Source organism: Poecilia reticulata, linkage group LG15 (assembly GCF_000633615.1).
Source record: "Poecilia reticulata strain Guanapo linkage group LG15, Guppy_female_1.0+MT, whole genome shotgun sequence".
Taxonomy (NCBI): Eukaryota; Metazoa; Chordata; class Actinopteri; order Cyprinodontiformes; family Poeciliidae; genus Poecilia; species Poecilia reticulata.
Window position 1 is genome coordinate 18302032 of NC_024345.1, and position 20182 is coordinate 18322213.

Genomic DNA, 20182 nt, shown 5'->3' on the forward strand with positions numbered 1-20182 from the left:
ATGAGGCTGCTTTGAGTTTTCTCCCGCTGAACACCTTCAATACTGATTGTTGATGTGGTTAGTGTTGTATTTTCTCTTTGGTGTGATACATTCTTTAGATAGAAAAAGATTGTGTATTTGAGATTTCAGTTGGCCTCTTACTGGTAAGAGCCAGTTCATATAAAAATAGTCAAATCGAGTCATTAAGACAATTTTTTTGGTGCGTCTGTACAAAAAAAAAAAAAGAAGAAGAAAAAAGCATTCTGCGATAAAGTTGAAACACCAACCTGCTTTGTCCTCCAGCTGTTTAAATGGCTTGTTGACGCTCTCCAGTTGCCTAACCAGGTCAGCTTTGAGATAGTCTTCAGTCACCAACGCTGAGAGCTCCGTATTGATGGCCTCAGCTTGTTTCAGCTTCTTCCTCTCCTCCCTCAGCTGAGCCGAGATGTTTTGGACGTCTTCCAGCTGCTTCTTCACGGCGTCCGGCTGGGTGCTGCTGCTGTGATGATTGGTCAGCTGATTCTCCAGCTGAGTGGTCGTGTTGCTGAGGCTCCTCAACAGCTCCTGAAACTGCCCCGTCTTCACCACCGCTTGGTCGATGAGGCTGTCCCGCTGGTCCAGCTGTCCAGTGAGGCCCTGCCATTTTTGGGAGATGGAGGCAAGTTTTTCCCTCACCAGTTTTCCACTTGAGGGATCCTGGTTGCCTGCTGAGCTGAGGATGACAGAGGCTGCTTCTTCAAGTCGCTCGTGTTGAGCTTTACGGCTCTTGAACTCATTCTGCAGAATCTGGAGAACACAGATTTTTTTTTTTAATTGTTGAGCTGCTAATTCTTACTGCAATCAATTTTTCTTTTTTTTTTTTTTGCTGCTTTTGCAAACCTGCACTTGTTGCTTCTGCATTTTAAGCATGTTGGGGTCAATAGAGAGAGGTCCAAGAACACCCATCATCAGCTCCTTCTCCGAGAGCCACTGGTTGAGCTGCAGCTCAGTGGTCTGGAAGATTTCTAGATTCTTGTTGGACTCTTCCAGGTTCTGCTTCCTCTCTTCCACCGAGCCACTGATTTCCGTCCATGCAGCATCTATGGGAGAAGCAAAGAAAAACAATGGCACTCTGTATTAGTAAGCACAAACACACCTTTCTGACCTCTGCCACTTTGTTGAACTCCTATTGTGCACGTCTTGGCACCAGAAATGTGTTACTTTTATTTATTTAGAGTAGCATAGAGGACAAACTGAGATCATATCCTATTATGTTAACACACACTGCAGTTTTTAGACAGCAAGCTGACAGTGTAACATAAGGCCCAACATACCTGTGAGAGTGTCAGTGACATAAATAAATACTTTTTAAACACATACCTATTTCTGTAAGCATCTTCTTCCATTTTTCTGCTTCAGGAGAGCTTGGATTAGCTGAGATGAGGCCCTGAAGCCTCTGTCTTAGTTTCTGGAGCTGCTCTTGCTTCTGCTTCATGGCATCTTCAAATGTCTGTGAGAGTTAAATCATTTATAAAATGTTTCCACAAACACCACTTCTTTTCAAAGTAAAAAAAAAAAATAAAAAATTGGCAAAGTCAACATGAATGCTTTGCTTGATGAGCTGAAAAACATCTTTACCTTCTGTGTTTCGAGCTTCGTCTCCACAGAATCCTTCTCAGATGCTGCAGTGTTCCAGGATGATGTCGTCTTTTTCATGTCCTTCAGCCATGTCATCATCTCCTCTGTTCCCTTTTGGGCCTCTTTCACCTCCTGTAGCGCACTACTTAGCTGCTCCACGCGGCTTTTCAGTGTTTCTCCAAGGTTTGTGTATCCCTCACTGACGAACGACATGTTCTGCTGGATTCCCATCAGTTCTGAAGATATCATAAGCAAACCTATAAATCTCACCTCAGCACTTCTTTCTATGACAATCTATCAATAAATGTATCCTCATAGTGAGAGACACTCATCATTGATCAGTTGTATATTTCTGTAAGTTTGGGTTCAATTGTCCATTTAGACGTTCATCTCAACTCATATCTGATAATAAAACCTGGATTCCATCTGAATGACTAAGAGATTTATGTGTGATACATCATCAAGAAATAGAACCAATCCTAGATTTTAAAGTCATAAAGAAAAACAAATGTAGGATTACTACGAGATTAACAAAGTTGCAAAACTGTATCTCAGACATTTAGAGCAGGGATTACATACAACATTAGACATATCAAAGTAAAAAATATATATTTTGGGTTATTGCTGTAACCCAAGATGATCTATTAGACTGTTCTTACAATTTAGAGTTTGATAATGCCCCTCTCCTACCTGTTGCTAAGGATAGCTGGCCAGCTGGATGAAGAATGCAGCTATATTCCTTATTGCCGACAAGAAAGACTAATCCAGATGACTGGAACTGTTACCAGTCCTCCAGACTAATAAACGAGTTAAGATGAGTTTATTATGTTTGTGCTGCAGCATTGAAAAGCAGAACAGCAAAAGATTTGGAAAAATTTGGAATCGAAAGCACTAAAAACCTCTATGCAGCAGGTTTCTGTTTAAATCTATTGACTGAAATCCAAATAACCTTGAATAAAAGTAAGGAGACCATTATAATAGCACTAAGAAGTAGAAAAAAATGTTGCTGTTCTGTTTTGAATAAAACAGAAAAGTATCTATTCTTAGAATGTTGATGTTCAATGAAACAGAGACATTTTTATTCAAAGTTAGCATATGGTGATAGTCCACGCCTACACCGAAGCCACAGCACTTCAACACAGAAATATCACAGTTCACCACAGTTTTCTCCATACTAGCATCCGCTCTTGGTTACCTTTATGGGTTAGGTAGGTATGGCCTGCTGGACCACCACCATTTGTTAGAGCTGATGCAAAGACAAAAGACAAGAGATGAAAAGCAGAACACTGACTACCAGGTTTGTTGATAAAAGTTCTTGCACAGTTAGTCTTACAAAACAACACAAGTCATCCCAAACACCATGCCAGATATGTGATAATTCAGATATGTGAGATGGATCGAGATGCTTACCGGACTTGTTGGGGGTCTTTGTCTTGGCAGGGGACGTGAGCGAAGTGATCAGGCTGCACAGCGCCGACCCTTTACTATTCAGGTCTTTGAGTGCTGAGTCTTTGGTTTTCCATTCATCAAGCAGCTCCTAATAAAAACAATTTATAATTCAAAACATTTAAAAATCAAACCATGATTACTTAAAGTATGCTAAATGAATATGCTGGAACTCTCCTAGCATTGTTTTGTATGATGCATTTTGTGAAGAAGTGTGCTGAAAACAGCCTCTGAACTAGATAACAGTGTTTTACTCCTTGGTCTTCTCTGTGTAAACACTCACTGTTCATCTGTCATTAACTGGCAGAGAAAGCAAGCTGGGGCCGAAGGGAGGTTAGGGAGGACGAGGCTAATATCTGTTAAAAACATTTTTTGTGTAACAGATGTGACGTACCTTGTAATCTGTGACTTCTGTTCCTAAATTTTAGGCGCACTTGGATGAATACAAGTGCTGACGGAAAAAAATAGTTTCTACTATGTGATATTAATTTACATCAGACTTACAGTGACTATCTGCAGGTCTTTCTCCAGTTTTTTCTCACTGCTACTTGGCTGAGTGGCAGGCACTTTGTCATTGGTTTCTTCCAGCCATTTGGTGAGCATGCAGACTGCAGACCTGAACTCTCCCAGCTGATCCTGACAGGACGATAGCTCTTCTTCCCTGCAATAGTAGTAGAGTAACGTGATCCGAGCACGGACGAGCTGCAAAGTGTTCTTTTATTGCACTTACTTTTCGTTCACTGTGTTCTTGAAGGTGCTAAAAATATTTGAGACATTTTCAATCTTGCTCTGAAGTTGAGCTTTGCTTCCATCTGGGCTTATTTCACACAACTCTCTGCACAGAGTCTGCAGCTTCTCCATGTCACTGGCATATTCAGCCATCTCCGCCTTAGTGCTCTACAGGGAAATACAAACGTAAAGTTTAAGTTTCACGTTAAAAACACTGAAAATGTTGCACTAAATAAACATTATGCACACCTGCATTTGCTGAGACAGTTCACCAAAGGTTTTTCCAGGTCCGTCTGTTTCATGCAGTTCTTGTGACCGCTTCGTGACAAACTGCTGGACCTTATCGGTGACTTTTTCAAACTCTTCCACCTTTTCTTTCAGCTGCTCCAGTTGGGAAACTTTCTGCTTATGCCTGTCACACGCATCAGAAAAGCGCTGCGAGAGAGCGTCCATCTTTGACTGCAGGAGCTCAGCAGTGGAGGGATCGGCCGTTTCCACAAACTTCTTGACTTTGGCTTTGATGGCTGAGATGCTGCTCTGGCGACTCGCTATGTCCTGCTCTAATGCCTGATACAAGTTTATTTCATAGTTAAAGGGACTGCAGACAGATGTGATGTGAAAGAAAAGCTATCAATGAGTAGGTGGTAAAAAAAAACAAAAAACTTACTGCTTCTCTACTGAGCATGTCCCCGAGAGACGTAGAATCCAAAGGTATTTTATCTTCCTCCTTCACACTTGCCTCCACTCCCTCCATCCACCCAATCATCTCATCCAAGCCATCCTGCACACTCATAGATCGGGTCAGGGTGATTTGAAGTTTCTCGTTTCGGTCACTCACAGATTTGGAAAGGTTGTCGTAGCGCTCCACAATGTCTTCTGCAAAATGGAGACAAAGCAGCTCGTTTGTTGTGCTTCAAACTGACCTCATAATTTCCTCTTTCCCGACTTTAGCCCTCAGTTGCTAATCTTGTTGATGTAAAACGTCATTGTCACCAATTTGTTGGTGATTTGTTTGTGCTGCATCATTTGTTGTTGTAGCTGTGTTAGTGGAATGTTTTTTTTTTTTCTGTTGTTGTACTATATGCAGCCTGAAACATAAAAATTAACTTTCTCCCTTTTGGCTGCAACAGACAAAAGATTGGGTTTTCATGCAGACAAATCCGGCTTTGCTTACCGACTGTCTCCTGTATCTCATCCGGGTTGCTCAGGAGGTTTCCTTCTGATGTCACTAATGACTCGGCTGTTTTACGCAACATGTCGACGGCCGTCTGGTGTCCCATCGTCTGACCCTGTAAAGCCTGCGGATTAGTAGAGAACAAATCAGGAAAAACTCAATTCTCAACCTCACATTTATATTTTTACTTGTGCAATGGGAAAAGAAAACAACTGATTGAAAAGGTTAAATCCTTTATAGCCTTATAGAACAAATAGCCATAAAAATTGTTTTTCTCAATCTTCCCCATTACATCGATTTAGAATTTTTTTTGTCATAATTGATTCCATAGATTAAGATCTATTTTATGTTGATGTATTAATTTATCAACATAAAAGATGTTTTCTGTAAACATATCTGCATCTCTGACAGATATGTTTCAATAAGGATACACATGACATTGAAAAATAACAGCTCATTCTAGGCATATGAATTAAAATAACCTTTCTGCTTTGACAGGAAAACGTTAAGGCTTCCAGTATTTTTGAGATGGCTAATATTTCAATCTCCAAGTCGTAAGCTCGTTCCTTGGCTTACAGCCGCCTCTTATCACAGCATATCTATGCAATAATTCACCATCTCCCTGTAGAGAAATGTTGAAGTCGACTGCAGTGAAAAGCTTTCACACAGCCTTTGTCAGCCTGTTCTTGTTTCCTTTTTGCAGGAGTATCCAAGCTACAAATAACCAGAGTGAAAACTATTTACATGTGTGAATACACTGAGCCAGAAATAGCTCTGTTGTATTTTAGATGGTGGAAACACTGTATAAGGTAAGACAGAGCTATTCTGCAGTCACTTTAAAAGCCAGTTAATGCTTTCAGATGAACATGTTATTTCTAAATAAAAATCTACTCAGAACTGGATTTATAACAGAAATGCATTTTGCTTTGATGAAAATTATAAATACAGGCAACTTGAAGCTCTGGATAAAGTAAACTTAGGCCAAACTTTAAAAAACAAACACACACACACACAAAAATTAAGAGTGTTAGTAACATTTTAAAGAATGAAAACCCTTTTAGAAAAAAAATTTAACTTGAAAAGAGAGTTAAATTGTTAAACCCTTGCCTTGGTCTCCTCCAGCTGTTTCTGCAGTGTTTGTGGGTCAGCTGCAATGGCATCTGACTGCTGCTTTCTCGCCTCTTCCTCTGAGTTGTTGAGCCACTTTAGTAGACCCGTACTTGAGTCATCGTACTTTTTGTACTTGTCAACCACTTCCCTGAGGTTGTTGCCAAGCAGGTTGCACTAAAATGAGGTGGATACATCCAAAAATTGACTACAAAGGATCACATGAAACTAGAACTGTGTTCTAGTTTCAATCAAATGAGAAATAGTCATTGACCATTAAAAAGCATTATAAAGAACTGCTACCATCCAGTGGCAGTTTTAAGCAACTGCAACCAACAGATCTGCGATCAACCATAAAAACGAAATACCTGAGAATGCAGCGTTTTGTACCGACTGGCTGCTGAATCCAGTTTATCCTTGACAGCCGTGCAGGTCCCTGAAGTGTCCACGTGCAGTAAAGCGTTCTTAGACGCAACATCAGCCAATCCGCAGGTTTTAGCCACATCCAACACCTTCTGTCCTGACATCGTGATGAAGCGAAGGTCTCCCTTGTGCGAAATGACATCCTCCGAGAACATTTTCTGTTTCTGAAGTTTATCACTCAGGATGTTAAGGGAGCCTTCAGGAGCTCCCAGCGATTCAATCTCTCCTTCTGCCTGCTTCAACCAGTCTTCAAACTCTTCACAGTCATCCTCAAACTTCTTCACCTCCTCCTGGACTGACTGCACCTGCTTCATCTGCTGTTCAGCCTGAGTCAGTGAGGCCTCGTAGCGCTCCTTCAGGTCTTGGATGTTTCTCTGCAGCCTCTCCTTCTCCTCAGGAGACAACATATTGGCTTGTTTGTCGAGTAAGGCCTGAGCGGACCGTGTGGCCATGATCAGATCCTGTTGCTGGGACAGAATTTCCTGATGGTGGGCCTGTGGAAAACAGAAGTATTATCACAGCGATAATTCATGCATTCATATTCAGTTTCTTGCCTTAAAGGCAGGGAGTACCTTCAAATCAACAATTTGTAGAGTTTTCTTTTGCTACAATTACAGCTGTGAGTCTCTTGCACAGTACAAAGTCAGTTTTCCAGATCTACTATCTCTCACTCAATGTTGGTCTCAATTAATAAAGAAAATTTAACTCCATGTTACAAACTTTAAGCATCACTTCTTATACATTTTGTCATCTTAACATTGTCCCCATTCTGCCAACTTGGTAACTTCCGAGGGCAACTGGTTGCACTGGATTTTATTTTGGGGTATTCAAGGAAACGGCTCAATATTAATGCTGCCACAATTTTCATATTTGTCAGTACAATGCCAATAAAATTTGCAAAACACTGCAAGTCTTTTAAAGTCTTTTTCTAAGCTTTGTCATTTTATTTGACACTTTAAATGAACAGTTTGTAATATAACCATTTTAGAACTCATTGTGATTTCATCTACAACTGCAATTCATTACTTCTTGAAAGTTGTCCATTTTATAAAAAGTGAGGTAAAGACCTGGCTATACGCTTAATATTCAATCTAAAACGTCTAAAGTGTGTATACAACATGAAGTAGACTGGGAAGTATTACAAGCATAACATTTTTAGAATAAACAAGCTGTACCTTGACCCGGTCGTACTGTTTATCAAGGTCCAGGGATGCAGCGTTCTCTTTGGAGTCACTGCCAAAATCCTTTTCAGAAGTCTGCAAAGCATTTCCATTGGCATCGTCATCCTCTATCAGTCCTTTGGCCGAAGTCTCCTCTGGCAAGTTCCCGTTCTCTTTACTTATATGGTCCGTCTGATTCAGACTCCTCATGTTTTCATTCCCAATGTTGGATATCCAGTCCAGAAGACCTTCAATTTTGCTTTTACTCTCTTCAAGCCGTTCAACAGCTGCTGCCTGCTTAAACAGACCACACATTAGCAATGTTGATTTCCTGTGCTATAAATTCAGATTTTTTGTTTTATTTCAGACAGCAGACGTGGAAGGAACTTGAACCTTTTCGCTTTCCTGTTTTATGGCTGTCGTTACAACTTTTTCCAAATCCTTCCGGGACTCCTCCGCTCGCTCGTTCATAAGCTCAGCTTTGCTTTTGGCCTCCTCCAACTTTCTCTCGATTTTCGCAATCTTGTCAGGTGTCAGCTTGCTGCGGTTTTCCTCCAGAAACTTCTTAGTGCTGATGATCACTTCATTTAAAGCGCTGGCATTCGTCAACACGTCTTTCTGCAGAGCCTTGATCGTAACAATAACTTACTTTCAGACTGATCTGTAACTTTAGTCATTTCATATTTGATGTGAGGCAGATGAAACAACATCAAACCTGATGCTCATGCTGGTACTGTTGAAGATCAGTGACGCTCTCGGCATTATCAGCCTGCTGCTGATGACCAATCAGTCGGTTTTCAGTCAGAGTGAGATTATCACACACTTCCTCTAGCTTTTCGGTGAACTCCTTGTGCTTCTCCAGTAAAGTCTTCACAAAAAAGAAAAACATGAAAGGTGATATCATCACTTAAAACCTTCAGAGGTAAATTTTCTATAAAACATAATCGTCAAACAAACTTGGAACAAGAAGAAGAAACCTTTTGAAACACTCAGGCTTAACATGCAAAGAGTAACCTAAATCCAGTATGCTGTAAACATGCTGTTTCAGATTTGCCATTTGGTCTTTTGTGATGCCACTAAGGTCAAGAAGACATTTCTCTATGCGTGTGCATGTGTGTGGGTGTCAAAGGTTTGGTGTGTGTAAAAAAAAATTCCCAATGATGCATTTTGTCAACTGGGGTCTTGAGATCTGTGGAATATAAGCAGCACAGATGTTAGTCAGAGGCAGTGGTGAACACCAACGCATGCAAACATTATCAAAACATACAGGCTTTCATAGAAGAATCAATCAGCTCCAAATTCAGAAACAAACACTGTTAAAGGTAAGAACAATGCAAAAATGGAAATCAGCAAACAAAAGCAAATGAATGTAAAAGACCAAGTTGTAATTTAAACTAAAGTTTACATTGAGTACCAAAAAATGTACGAAACAACCAGAGTATGGTGGGGGTATGTTTTCCTTTTTTTTAAGGGACGTCTCATTTTATCATTCATTAAATAAGCTTGAGACTGACATTAAAGACAATTGTACGTGATGCTCAGCTTTAGCTTAAATTTTGTATCTGGTGTTTCAAAAGCAAAATAAAAGTAAACTGGACGGTGGAACTGAAGTGAGGGTGAAGGCAACTTTTAGCCAGTTGTATATCTTTGACATTCAGCTTTTGTTATTAGCCAGTTCAAAAGATTATTTTTAGCTTGTAGCTTGTGTCTTAGGTCAAAGTTGTGTTTTTCTGATGTTTTTACAATGGCACTCAGGTTTTATGCATCTCTTTGTCTATGCTCTTTTGTGCTTTTGATTTTTTTTTTCCCCAAAGTTAATGCCCTTTGGATTTTTTCTAAAGTAATCATAACCTTGGTATAAAAATAAAACAACAAAAAGTTTTTACAAGCAATTAGGGGCAATAATTACACAGATGCATGCACATATTAAAAACCAGAAGAACAAAAAAGAGCCAGAATGTAGTGACTTGCCTTAATAGTTTTACACAACTGTACTGTAAGATTTTGCTTGAGGCATAAAAGTTGGCATATGGACTTTTATATGCACATTAGAAATGTGCATATAAATAATAGCTGTAATATCTGTATTATCTGTAATAATAATAACAGAAAAGTATTATTTGTATTCTTTATTTTATTACTTTCTCAATCAGATTTTCACTCTGTTTTTACTACTGAAAAAAAATCTGAAATATCTTTTGCCATAATTGATGAAAGATGTTCAACAAGTACTTATTCTGTAAATTAAAATGTGTCATTTATTTGCTTAAAGATATTTCTCAATATATTCCACAGAGTGTTTTAACGTTGATACAAATCACTACATTCTGTGTCTATTAAATGTTGCAGTGTTCTCTTTACTTCTTTTTCTAATTGCTGGTTCCTAAGGCAGGCCTCGTCCTGCTTTTCTTTCTCTTTAGCGTCCAGCAGGGTGTCTAAGGCGCTCCTCTGTGTAGCAAGCTTGTCTGTCTGCTCCCTGAACGCTCGCTGTGTGCTGGTGAGGAACTTAAGGAGGTAACTGCTCTGAGCTGGGCTAAGAAACTGAGTATTCTCGGAAATGAAGCACTGGATATCAAATGTAATATCTTCAATTTTGAGTCTGGTTTCTTTTGAAAGAAGACTCTTTGTGTCCTGGAAGTGGAAAAAAAACAACAGATTAAGGTGTTTTTTTTTCCAATTTTGGCTAATGTATTGATGCATCTTTGTTACTAGATTACAAAGGTACCATGTTTAGCTGACTTATATGCTTCAACGTGTTTACATCACATGAAGTCAAATCCACATCCCACATCTCAGAGTTATTTTGAAGCATGTCTGTCACGTTAAGAAGATCGCCGAGATGTTTCTGGTATGTTGACTCCAACTGTGACTGAAATATAGAGTTAAAATGGTTATATGCTTGGTTAGCTGTTGCCTAACTTTGTTTTTTTAATCGTTTCCTTTCTTAACACGGACCTTCTCTGCTTCCATGACTTGAAGCAAAGAACTTTGCCTTTCTGCAGACATTTGGGAGACAGCAGTAAAATCTGACTGCAAGTGCAGATATGTGGAGGCCAAATCTTGGTGAATTTGTTTGGGAATTTGGTCGTCGTCAGCAGAGTTTAAGAGATGTTTAGCTTTCTCCAAATCCATTCTTAGGACACTGCCCAGTTTAGAAACCTCAGCTTCTAAAGACTAGAAGAAAAACGGTTCATGTCAACAAACCAATAAACAGCATTAGCTTTTTATATAAAAAAAATCTATGAAAATTGATATCAATATTAGATCATTCTAATATTGAAAGTTGGTACTTCCCGTGTTTTTTTTGTTTTTTTTTGCCTGACCTGACATTCCTCTAGCTGGATCTGCAGTCCTTCCATGTTGTGAAATGGGGGCGCCTGCATCAAAAGGTCTTTCTTTACATCTTCTACAACATCAGCATGATCTTGCAGTCTGCCAACACATTCCAGGTAATCTTGAATGGAGAACAACTGTGGAAAATAAGAAAGTGTAAGAGCAACTTCACGCCATATTCTTTTACCTTAATTTTATCACATTACAAAATTTAATCTAAATGTATTCCACAAGGATTTTATGTGATGTGATTTTGTGTGTGGCAAAAACAAAGCAGGGCATAGTTGTCTATATAAGCAATACACATCTTTCCAATGTTTTTGTGCAAAGCATATTCTAAGAGTGACGGATATTTATAATCAGCATCCCTTACGCTGATGCACATCTGCAGAATGTTGTGGAGGTACTTTTCTGCAGCAGCAAAGCTGGTCAGATTTAATAAGAAGGCATCAAATATATAAATGCAGTCATGGAACATAAACTTCTTAAAAGCTGTGAATGTTTTGAAAGTGAGGCAGAGATCCATTTTTTCCAGCAGAGCCCTGATCCCAAACATGCAGCCAGAGCTTGAATAACTTACTTAGATCAAAGCAAAGTAGCTCAATTAAAGTCCAGACCCTAATCCAAATGAGAATATTCTGGCAGACCTGAAAACTGCTGTTGATAAACACAAATCCAGTTTTGACTAAGATTGAGTTAGGCGAGAACATTCCGTCTCTGGATGAAGAGTGACTTTAATTGCAACTGCAGCTTTAACAAAACACGTATAATTTGGCCTATCACATAAAATCTCAAAACAATCCGTAAAAGATTGTAGGTGAACAAAAAAACAAACTCTACCTCAGTTTTGACCTCTTCAACCTTGTAGACATCCGAGCTGTCGGACCCCCAAGTGGACGGTCGGCGAGCCCCTTCAGCAGGATCCCAGATGCCTGGATCTTTTGCAGACTCTTCATCCTCTCCCTCAGAGCTCTCCTCCTTGATGCTCTCCAACGTGCGCAGCCATTCCTCCCGAGTGTCTCCACCCAGAGCGCTGCTCAGGCTTTCCACCATTTCTTGAAGCACTGAAAAGTCTTGGCTCAAAGAGACCGTCTTAAAAAGCTGCAGGAGCTGCAGCTGGATATTCGAAGGATTGTCCTGTTCTTTGATTTCACAGGCCTCATCTTCCTCACATGTCAGTTCTGAGCTTCTGGTGTCGCTGCTGTTTTGATTCAGCATATCCATGAGAAGGTCTGAGGCACTGTTCTCATTTATTCCCTGAAAAATATCTTTTTCTATAGGTTGTAGATTGTCTTCAGTTTGTTGGGTTTCATCCGGCTCATCTACTAAAACCTTTACGGCTTTGGTGGACTGAACTGAGCAGCAAACAGAGGATGTAACGCCGCCGTTGGGCAGATCAGCAGCTCTCTCCGATTGACGATCAGATCCCAATCCTTCCGTTTCAGGTTGCCTCAAGTGAATGTTTGAGGTTTCACATGTTTGATTCAAACAGGACACATTTACATTATTATTGACTTTTTCCTGCTTTGATACCGAAATCTCCACAGTCTTGCTGGAGATCACAAAAGTGTCATCGTGCTGCTTCTCTGGAGAAAGCCTCTTCTGGTTTGTTTTAATGTTAATTTCATTTCCACAATTGCCGTTTGGCTCTAATGAATGCTTGATAGTCTTTGATGGATCTTCCACATCACATTCATGACTGGAAGGAGGGGTGTCTGATTGCTGTGCAGGTGTGTCAGAAAGAGAAGCGCGCACTCCCTGAGAGATTTGACTACAAACAGGTTGATATTCAGTCCTTACATCTCCTGTTAAATGAAGCACATCTGGCTGAGGTGATGCACATGTGCCTGCTGCTCCTGCACGATTCATTTCACTGATACCATTATCTGCTGAAGCCAAAATAAATGCACCTTCAACTAAATTCCAAGAGGGCAAATGGTGAAGACTCTGAGCTGGCTCACTGTTTAAATATGAGCGCGCAATGTTTGTGTCGCGTTCTGTTTCTAAACAGAAATCACTGCACAATGATGCAGTTGTCCCTAATTCACTCTCACTGACAGCATGAGATTCTGTTTGGAAGTCATTCCCTTCAATGGGAAGCTCATCAATGGGCTGGCTCTTAGATTTATCAGAGCAACATGGGACTGATGCTGCATGCTGAGGCTGGCTTTGTGAGTCAGTGCTCATGCCACTTATATTCGACAAGTCTGACTCCGTCACAGGAGCAGCATACTCTTCGACAAAACCGCGGACATCAGCTCCGCCTGTCAGCTGCCCGTCGAGTGAAACCTGTGAGTCACAGTCTTTAGCCGTCAAAGGCAGAGTGTCTGTAAGAAAAACAACGTCTCCAGAAACAGGGATCAAAGAGGAAGGTGAGATCACCTCGGACTCCTCACCACAGTGTGCTTGATTACTCATTATTCCTGCATTTCCTTCTTTATCAGTATCCTCAGTGTCTTTATTGTCTTCCTCATTTGGTAAATCAAGCGCCATGACAGCCGCTCCCCTCGTCATCTGCAGCTGCACGTTTTCAGCTCCGTACATCTGACTCCAACTCACAGCATGACCCTCGAAGGTGTCAGAATTGACATTTTCTCCAGAGAAAGAGCAGGATTTTAGCTTCATGGCAACTGGCTCAGTTTCACCTAATCCAAATTTCAATGCATTGAGGTAAGTAATAGTGCAATCAGATTTCACTATTACTCTCTCCTGTTCTGTCTGACAAATGTCTATTTGTTCCAGGTCTAACGTGTCTTCATCGAGTCCTAGCGCACCGATTTCTTCGTCTGACTGGATGGTATTTAGCTCTGGTACAGCCTCTACAGCCATAAAGTTCTTTAGAGAGCCCAAGGGGTCAGTAAAATTACCCTCTTCCTCCACTTGGTCAATATGAACCCGAAGGGTACAGTTTTTCTCACCTTCAATCATATTAGAAGAGCATAACAAGTAAGACTGGCTTATATCAGCATTTGTTGATTTTCTGTATAGTGACTCTGCATTGCAATTTGGCAGAGCCTCTTGATCAAACTTTATCGCAGATTCATAATTAAATGTTGAATCAGCATTTTTACTCTTTGCAGAGTATGACGTCGGAGGCAATGGTGTCTCTAGAGAAGCTGTGTCATCAAGGCTGTTACTGTCAGCGTTCCCGGGGCCACACTGGAAACGTTGTGTGGCCCGTTTGAAATGAGCAGTAGTTTCTCTGTTTACGTTAGGTTCAATGCCATTAACCTGTACGAGTTCATACGTAAAATCTTGTTTCAGAGGTTGAACATCAGTGACAATTTTTTCTTTGCAAGTCACCGCTTTATTATCCTGACAGACTAAATTATTCAGCTCTGATTCATGTTGAGAGTTTTCATCAGGGGTGGTTGGGCAATTGATATCATAAATAAAATCAAAATGATTCTGTGGGTTTTCCGTTACTTGCTCCGTTTCCTCATTTATGAGCAACATTTGTACATCTGCCTGTTCCGAATCATAACTGGGGTTAAAAGTAAAGCGAGTAAAATTTTGAAGAAAAGTTTGACACTGACTGTCAAGAATCAAAATCCTCTGGGCTGATCTGAGATCGATGTAGCTGTTCATCATCAAGTAAGAGATGAACAGCTGCTCTGCCTCCGATGGAGAGGGAGAGGTCGGATCTGGAACAGCTGCAGAACGATGCCGTCCATCCACTGAAAGTATTTTATACATGAGCCACGACGAATAGGTCTCATGAAGGTGCTCAAAGTCAGGCAGCGAGTCAGGAATTTCAACAGATCTCACCATATCTGCTGTGCAGCTGTCAATCAGACCCTCTTTGGCAGCAGAGTTGATTTCTATTATCTCTGAGCTCCCTGGAATGTAAATGGCAGCTATTTTTCCTCGACTACTGAGCAGTGTGCTGGTGAACTCACTGGTGGTGATTTGATGGTCACGCAGCATTGAGTTCAATGTGATTTCCCCAGTAGGGGGCAGCACAAGTCCCATAAACTGCTGCTGGTGTCCCAACACTATGAGGGTGCTGCTGGAGCTCATCAAATCACACTGAACTGCTATGTCCACCCTCACATCGTCATTGTTGTGAACATTCCCAGAGCAATCATCGCACCCCAATGTGGTCACCTGATCACTTGATCCTGATTCACCCTCGGACCTCAGCGGGTTAATTTTCCTCCCCGAGGGAGGCGGTTCATTTTTACCGAGGCACCCAAGAACGAGGCCTTGAACTTCGTTGAGCTTAAGCTCCTCTTCAGGCTCACAGAAAGACAAACCATCAGAAATTCTCATAACTTTCTGCCTTTCCAGAATTTTTAAATAAGTAGAGGCAGGAATCAACCCACACTGGAACGCCCTCTCTACCATCAGCATGTCTCCTGTGTAGGATGCATCCAATCCGTCGTCAATCTGATTTATCTTTATTATCCTCATGCACAGATCCCGACTGGTAGAAGCCTCCCTAGCTGCTGCTACATCACTCAGAGACACAGAGGAAATGTGTGAACTTTGTATGCACTTGCTTGATTCATACTGGGGGGAATGTTGCAGTGCTGATGTGTGGATGTGATTGCTTTGGACACTATCATCCCAGTCCAGTTGGATATGAGGCTCAGAGGAACAGAGGCTGCAGTCTGCGAGCGTGTCCGGGAGAGTGGCAGAAACAAAGTGATCAAACACTCCTCTTGTGGTTCCGGCCCTGAATGACTTTAAATCCTGTAAAAAGAACAGAAACACAGCCAGTAACTCCACTAGCCTTGACTTCCACATACAATGCCTTGGAAAAGTATTAATACTCCTTTGAATCTTTCACATTTTGTCTCACTACAACCACAAACCTTGGGGGTATTTTTATGTGATAAATCAATACAACCATGAAGAGGAAGTAAAGGTTGCATTATTGCATTGAAGATTGTGGTTATATCACAAGATGTGACACATTTTAAGGGGTAAGAATATTTTTTTAAGGAACTGTATGTGTTCTTTGTAAATATGGATTAAAATATGTACCAGAAAGACAAAATCTATACTCACCATCACACAAACATGGTTAAAATATTGTGTGCAGAAGAGCAAGACTGCAACAGGGTTACAACTGGAGAGTGACGCACAACACACTGAAAGCTAACATGCGTTTGCGGTGTCCGACATCTTGCAAAAAGGAGTGGAGTTAGTTAGTTCGCACACTGTAAGGTTAAAAAACTCAAGTCTGTTTTGACACTGAGCCCTACGAGAGCTGAAATACACGAATGGTGGAGAATTTTTCAGACCAAAGCTGGCGCAGTGAAGCATGTTTACAGCATACTCAGATACTCTGGACTCCAGCTAAACACATATCATACCAGAAGTGCAAGAGAAAACTGCTCCAACTATAATAAGGAAAAGCAGGTCATGTTCATACATGCATCTAAACAGTAGGACACATTTGCAACAGATGCAGTCAGACATAAAGCCTAGAACCCAACCTCTTCTGCAGAGGCCGTTTGATCTGAACACTGCTGAGAGATTTCACTGTAGGCCTGAGTGAGAGCATTCAGCTGCTCCTGGGTCTCCATCCTGTCCTCCTCTGACATCCTGTGAAGAGAAGAACATAAGAGTGAACAGCTGAGTTTCCACAGTGGATAAAGTATTAAAGATGCAATATCAGAGCATTAACACTTACTTGTCACCATGTTTGTTCAGCATTGTTTGTGTGGCCCTGACTGCTTCTGCAATTTGCTCCTTTTTGGAGGCCATTTCTTCAACTGAAACCTAAAAACATAAAATATGTAAATGTTTACATATTATAAAAAGCAGTCTGCAATTGTGTAATTAACCAGAGAATATGATAAACTGCAGTATAACACAATTATATCTCAAATATGGGGTTTAAACAGTTTAAATATTATTGTGTAAGTTTTATTAAGATGCAGGAATCAAACATAAATTTTAATTTGATCAATACTGATTGCTAATCAGTAGGACAATTTAAATGTGATTTAAATAAAAGAAAGAGCATATAAATGTAATAATCAGCATGTGCCTGATTTTTATTGAATCCAATAAAAAGCATCTAAAGATAAGTGACATTTTATTGTAACATTTTTCTTTGGATTCAAAACCAACATTTCTATCAGACACTTTAACACTTTATGTGTTATAGTGAATACTCCAGTGCTAAATGTTGGTATTCCCAATTTAAAAAGAAAATTGTGCAATATCTAAATTGGCAGGCAGGGCCTCAAAGAAAATTGGAAATCATTAGAACCTAATCATTGCTAGGTTCCTTTTGAGTTGTAATTTATGATATATCTTAAGGCAATGTCCAAACATATTTTAAATCTCAGTCACACATAAAAATGACATAAACACTGACTAAAAGGAGAATCAAAAATAATCTTATAATTTAGCTAATAACCTTTCATTGCAAAGTAATTACAAAGGGCCAACCATGATGTTTGTATCCTCGCAAAAAAACAGGTCAGTCATCCAATGCATTATGTTGGTAAATTAAAATAATGGATGCTATGAATTAATGGTGCACATAGATTTTCCTAATTTTATTCATTAGAACAGGAATAAAGGAAGTTTTCAAATCTTCGTCATTATTTTTCTTAACTTCTTTTTTTATAACTCAACATCATTAACAAATAATTACTTTAAGGTAAATCACCATTGCCTCCACTATCAACATGCCCTCACAATTATTATAAAATAAATAAGATTTAAAAACAAAATTTGTGCAATTCACTCTTTAAAGATGTCATTCCTTCATTTCTTGCATTGAGTTTTTATTTAAAATGTGTTTATAAGACTGTAACAATGATTGGCAGTGAAAACATTCTCATATATATGAGTGCTTGTGCAACTTCTGGAACGGTTTTTATTGTGTGGAAGTTGATTGGATTAATCCAGCATGTAGTCCAATTAATATTATCAAACAAGTGTTAACCCAAAAGAGGTTACTGCAACCACTAATAACTTATGTATGTGGTTTTTATTGTAAATCACACAGTGACATCAAGGATACACCTCAACATATACACGAGTTACCTGGTGTTTATTTGAGGCATCTGTGTTGGCATTACTATCTTTCGGACCATTCCCGTCATTGTTCACGGTCCGCTTCACATCGGACATCCAGTGCAACAGTTTGCTAACTTTATCACCATGCTCTCGCTTCTCCTCATCAACAGACCTCTACAATTAAAACAGGCAGGCGGTCAGCAAGACTTAATTTTTCAAATAACCAAACATTGTTAATAAGAAAAGTAAGTTATTTACAACTTGGCCACGAAGCAGAAGAATCGGCTACATCGAACATAGCAGTAAAATATGGGTGTGAAAAAAAACAACAAAAGGAAAACATAATAAAGTCATATTGTCATATATCATTTACAAGATGTTTACTTAAACGCACAAAGATAATGAAATGCTGTTTTGGCCCCAAATGCATGAACTTTTGTAGCCTCCAATAACCTCAAACCAGTGTGGCAGTCAAACACACTTCTTTCCAGCGCCTCTTTGAATGTGATTCGTCTCTTTGTCTTGGGACATGTGAGGCTTTGAGCTTGGAACTTCTCATCTTTGAGCAGAGTGGCTGTAGCCTTGTCGACAAAGTTGCTTTGAATCACTTCTTCAAGACAGACTCTGTCCTTTGAGTCAGGATTTATGAGTCCACCGGTCAAGAGCTGAAATTCAGCGCAGCGGAAAACCACATCCTTTGGGAGGAGGTTTTCTTGAACAGCCTGGAAAACAGACAAAACCTTCCCAGTCTGAGGGTGGGTAATACCGTTGAATGCCTCTTCGAACTGTTGGAGCTGCTGCTTTAGAGCCTCGTCTAAAAGACCTCTTTTCAGAGCATCAGAGAGTGTGTGTTTCTCCCCAGTTGAAGGGTCGCAAATTCCCCCCGTGCAGACCTGGGACTCTAACAGTCGTAATGCCGTCACTCTGTCAGTAACGCCCTGCTGAAGACCCTGAAGAACTGAGAGCCTCTTCTTCCTAGTGATGTCCCAGAGACCGGCAATGGGGCTATTAACATCTTCCACAACAACCCTTCTTGAAAATATGATGTCTGCAATCTCATAGATGCTTAAAAGACCACTGCGATAGCTTTCAAACTCAGACATTTCAAGAAATCTTTGACTTAAAGCAGATTCTAGACAAAGCTGTCGCCCACTTCTGGCATCTGCGATGAAGTGACGTGAGTTTCCGCTTGGGTCAACCAGAGAGTTTTCCTGCCAGTTGCTTTCCTGCTGAGACAGGAACAGATAGGTCTTCTTGTTGATGTGTTTCCCCTTGAAGGCTTCGTACACGGACATTTCTGATCCACAGCTGCTGTTGACGACTGACATTCTATGAGGACTCATGGGAGATGTGTTTGTCAAGTGTCTCTCTCCAAACGGGACAAGAAACACACTGCCGTTGATGTCATATAAGCAGGTCTTGAGTATTTCATCGTAGTATGCCCTCTGTCCGGTGTCAGGACTGTGGAAACCTTTTGGGTTGCTCACCGGATCATGCAGACTCTGCTGAGTCTCTTTGCTTAAGAGGCCGTCATTCAATGCTATAAAAGTTGGGACTCTCATTCCTGTTTCTGGGTTAAATAACCCTCCTGAGGAAACCTGGACCTCAAGTATCTTCTTGCCTTTAAATCTATCTATAATTCTCTCCTCCATTGCCTGAAAGACAGAAAGTTTTCTGCCCTTACTGATGTAGCCACTAACAGCTTTCTCTGCTTCCATCAGTTTCTCTTTCATGCTTAGATCTACGATGCCTTTCTCTAGCGCCTCTGCAACGGACACCGTTTCTCCTGTAGCTAGATCCACGAGACTGCCTGTTGCAGCCTGAGCCTCGAGGAACTCAAGAGCGTATGTCTTTGCAAGAAAGCCCTTCGCAGCTGCTTCTAAGAAGGGCATCTTTTTCTTACTCGACTCTACATAAAGTCCAGCTACCGTGGCAGGTTTATCAGTGCGATGGACAAGTGATGCTCGCACTTCTTCAACAGTGAGGAGGCCCATCTCTAACTTTCGTAAAACCCCTTCATCCAGAAGCTGATGCTTGATCCAGTAGTGAATATCAGGACTCCCAATTAACTCCTGGTGCTTCTGGGAAGTTGATGTGCCCCGTGTTCCATACGATTTTCCTGTACTTTTTTCAGATGTGATTATGGCTTCATGGGTTTCTCTGACTTGGTAAGTGCCTGTCTTACTGATGTTGCATTCATTCTGCCTTGGGTCTTTAAGTCCACACAGAG

General features: G+C 40.5%; 1 protein-coding gene across 16 annotated transcripts in view; it reads right to left on the bottom strand.

Annotated features, from left to right (window-relative positions):
- Positions 1 to 20182, bottom strand: part of dst (dystonin) — a 112865-nt gene that overhangs the window by 35911 nt on the left and 56772 nt on the right. For 15 of the 16 annotated variants that reach the window (XM_017308845.1, XM_017308843.1, XM_017308849.1 and 12 more), the window contains 19 exons: positions 17980 to 18126; positions 16610 to 16698; positions 16413 to 16521; positions 8351 to 8503; positions 8029 to 8262; positions 7651 to 7929; positions 6421 to 6969; positions 6053 to 6229; positions 4946 to 5069; positions 4439 to 4647; positions 4021 to 4338; positions 3773 to 3939; positions 3547 to 3703; positions 3007 to 3133; positions 2792 to 2842; positions 1597 to 1832; positions 1339 to 1468; positions 859 to 1058; positions 267 to 765 (listed from right to left, as the gene is read on the bottom strand). In XM_017308845.1, the coding sequence (XP_017164334.1) occupies positions 267 to 765; positions 859 to 1058; positions 1339 to 1468; positions 1597 to 1832; positions 2792 to 2842; positions 3007 to 3133; positions 3547 to 3703; positions 3773 to 3939; positions 4021 to 4338; positions 4439 to 4647; positions 4946 to 5069; positions 6053 to 6229; positions 6421 to 6969; positions 7651 to 7929; positions 8029 to 8262; positions 8351 to 8503; positions 16413 to 16521; positions 16610 to 16698; positions 17980 to 18126 (3955 nt within the window). The remainder of the gene's footprint in view (positions 1 to 266; positions 766 to 858; positions 1059 to 1338; positions 1469 to 1596; positions 1833 to 2791; positions 2843 to 3006; positions 3134 to 3546; positions 3704 to 3772; positions 3940 to 4020; positions 4339 to 4438; positions 4648 to 4945; positions 5070 to 6052; positions 6230 to 6420; positions 6970 to 7650; positions 7930 to 8028; positions 8263 to 8350; positions 8504 to 16412; positions 16522 to 16609; positions 16699 to 17979; positions 18127 to 20182) is intronic. The other variant, XM_017308842.1, reaches the window with a different exon arrangement.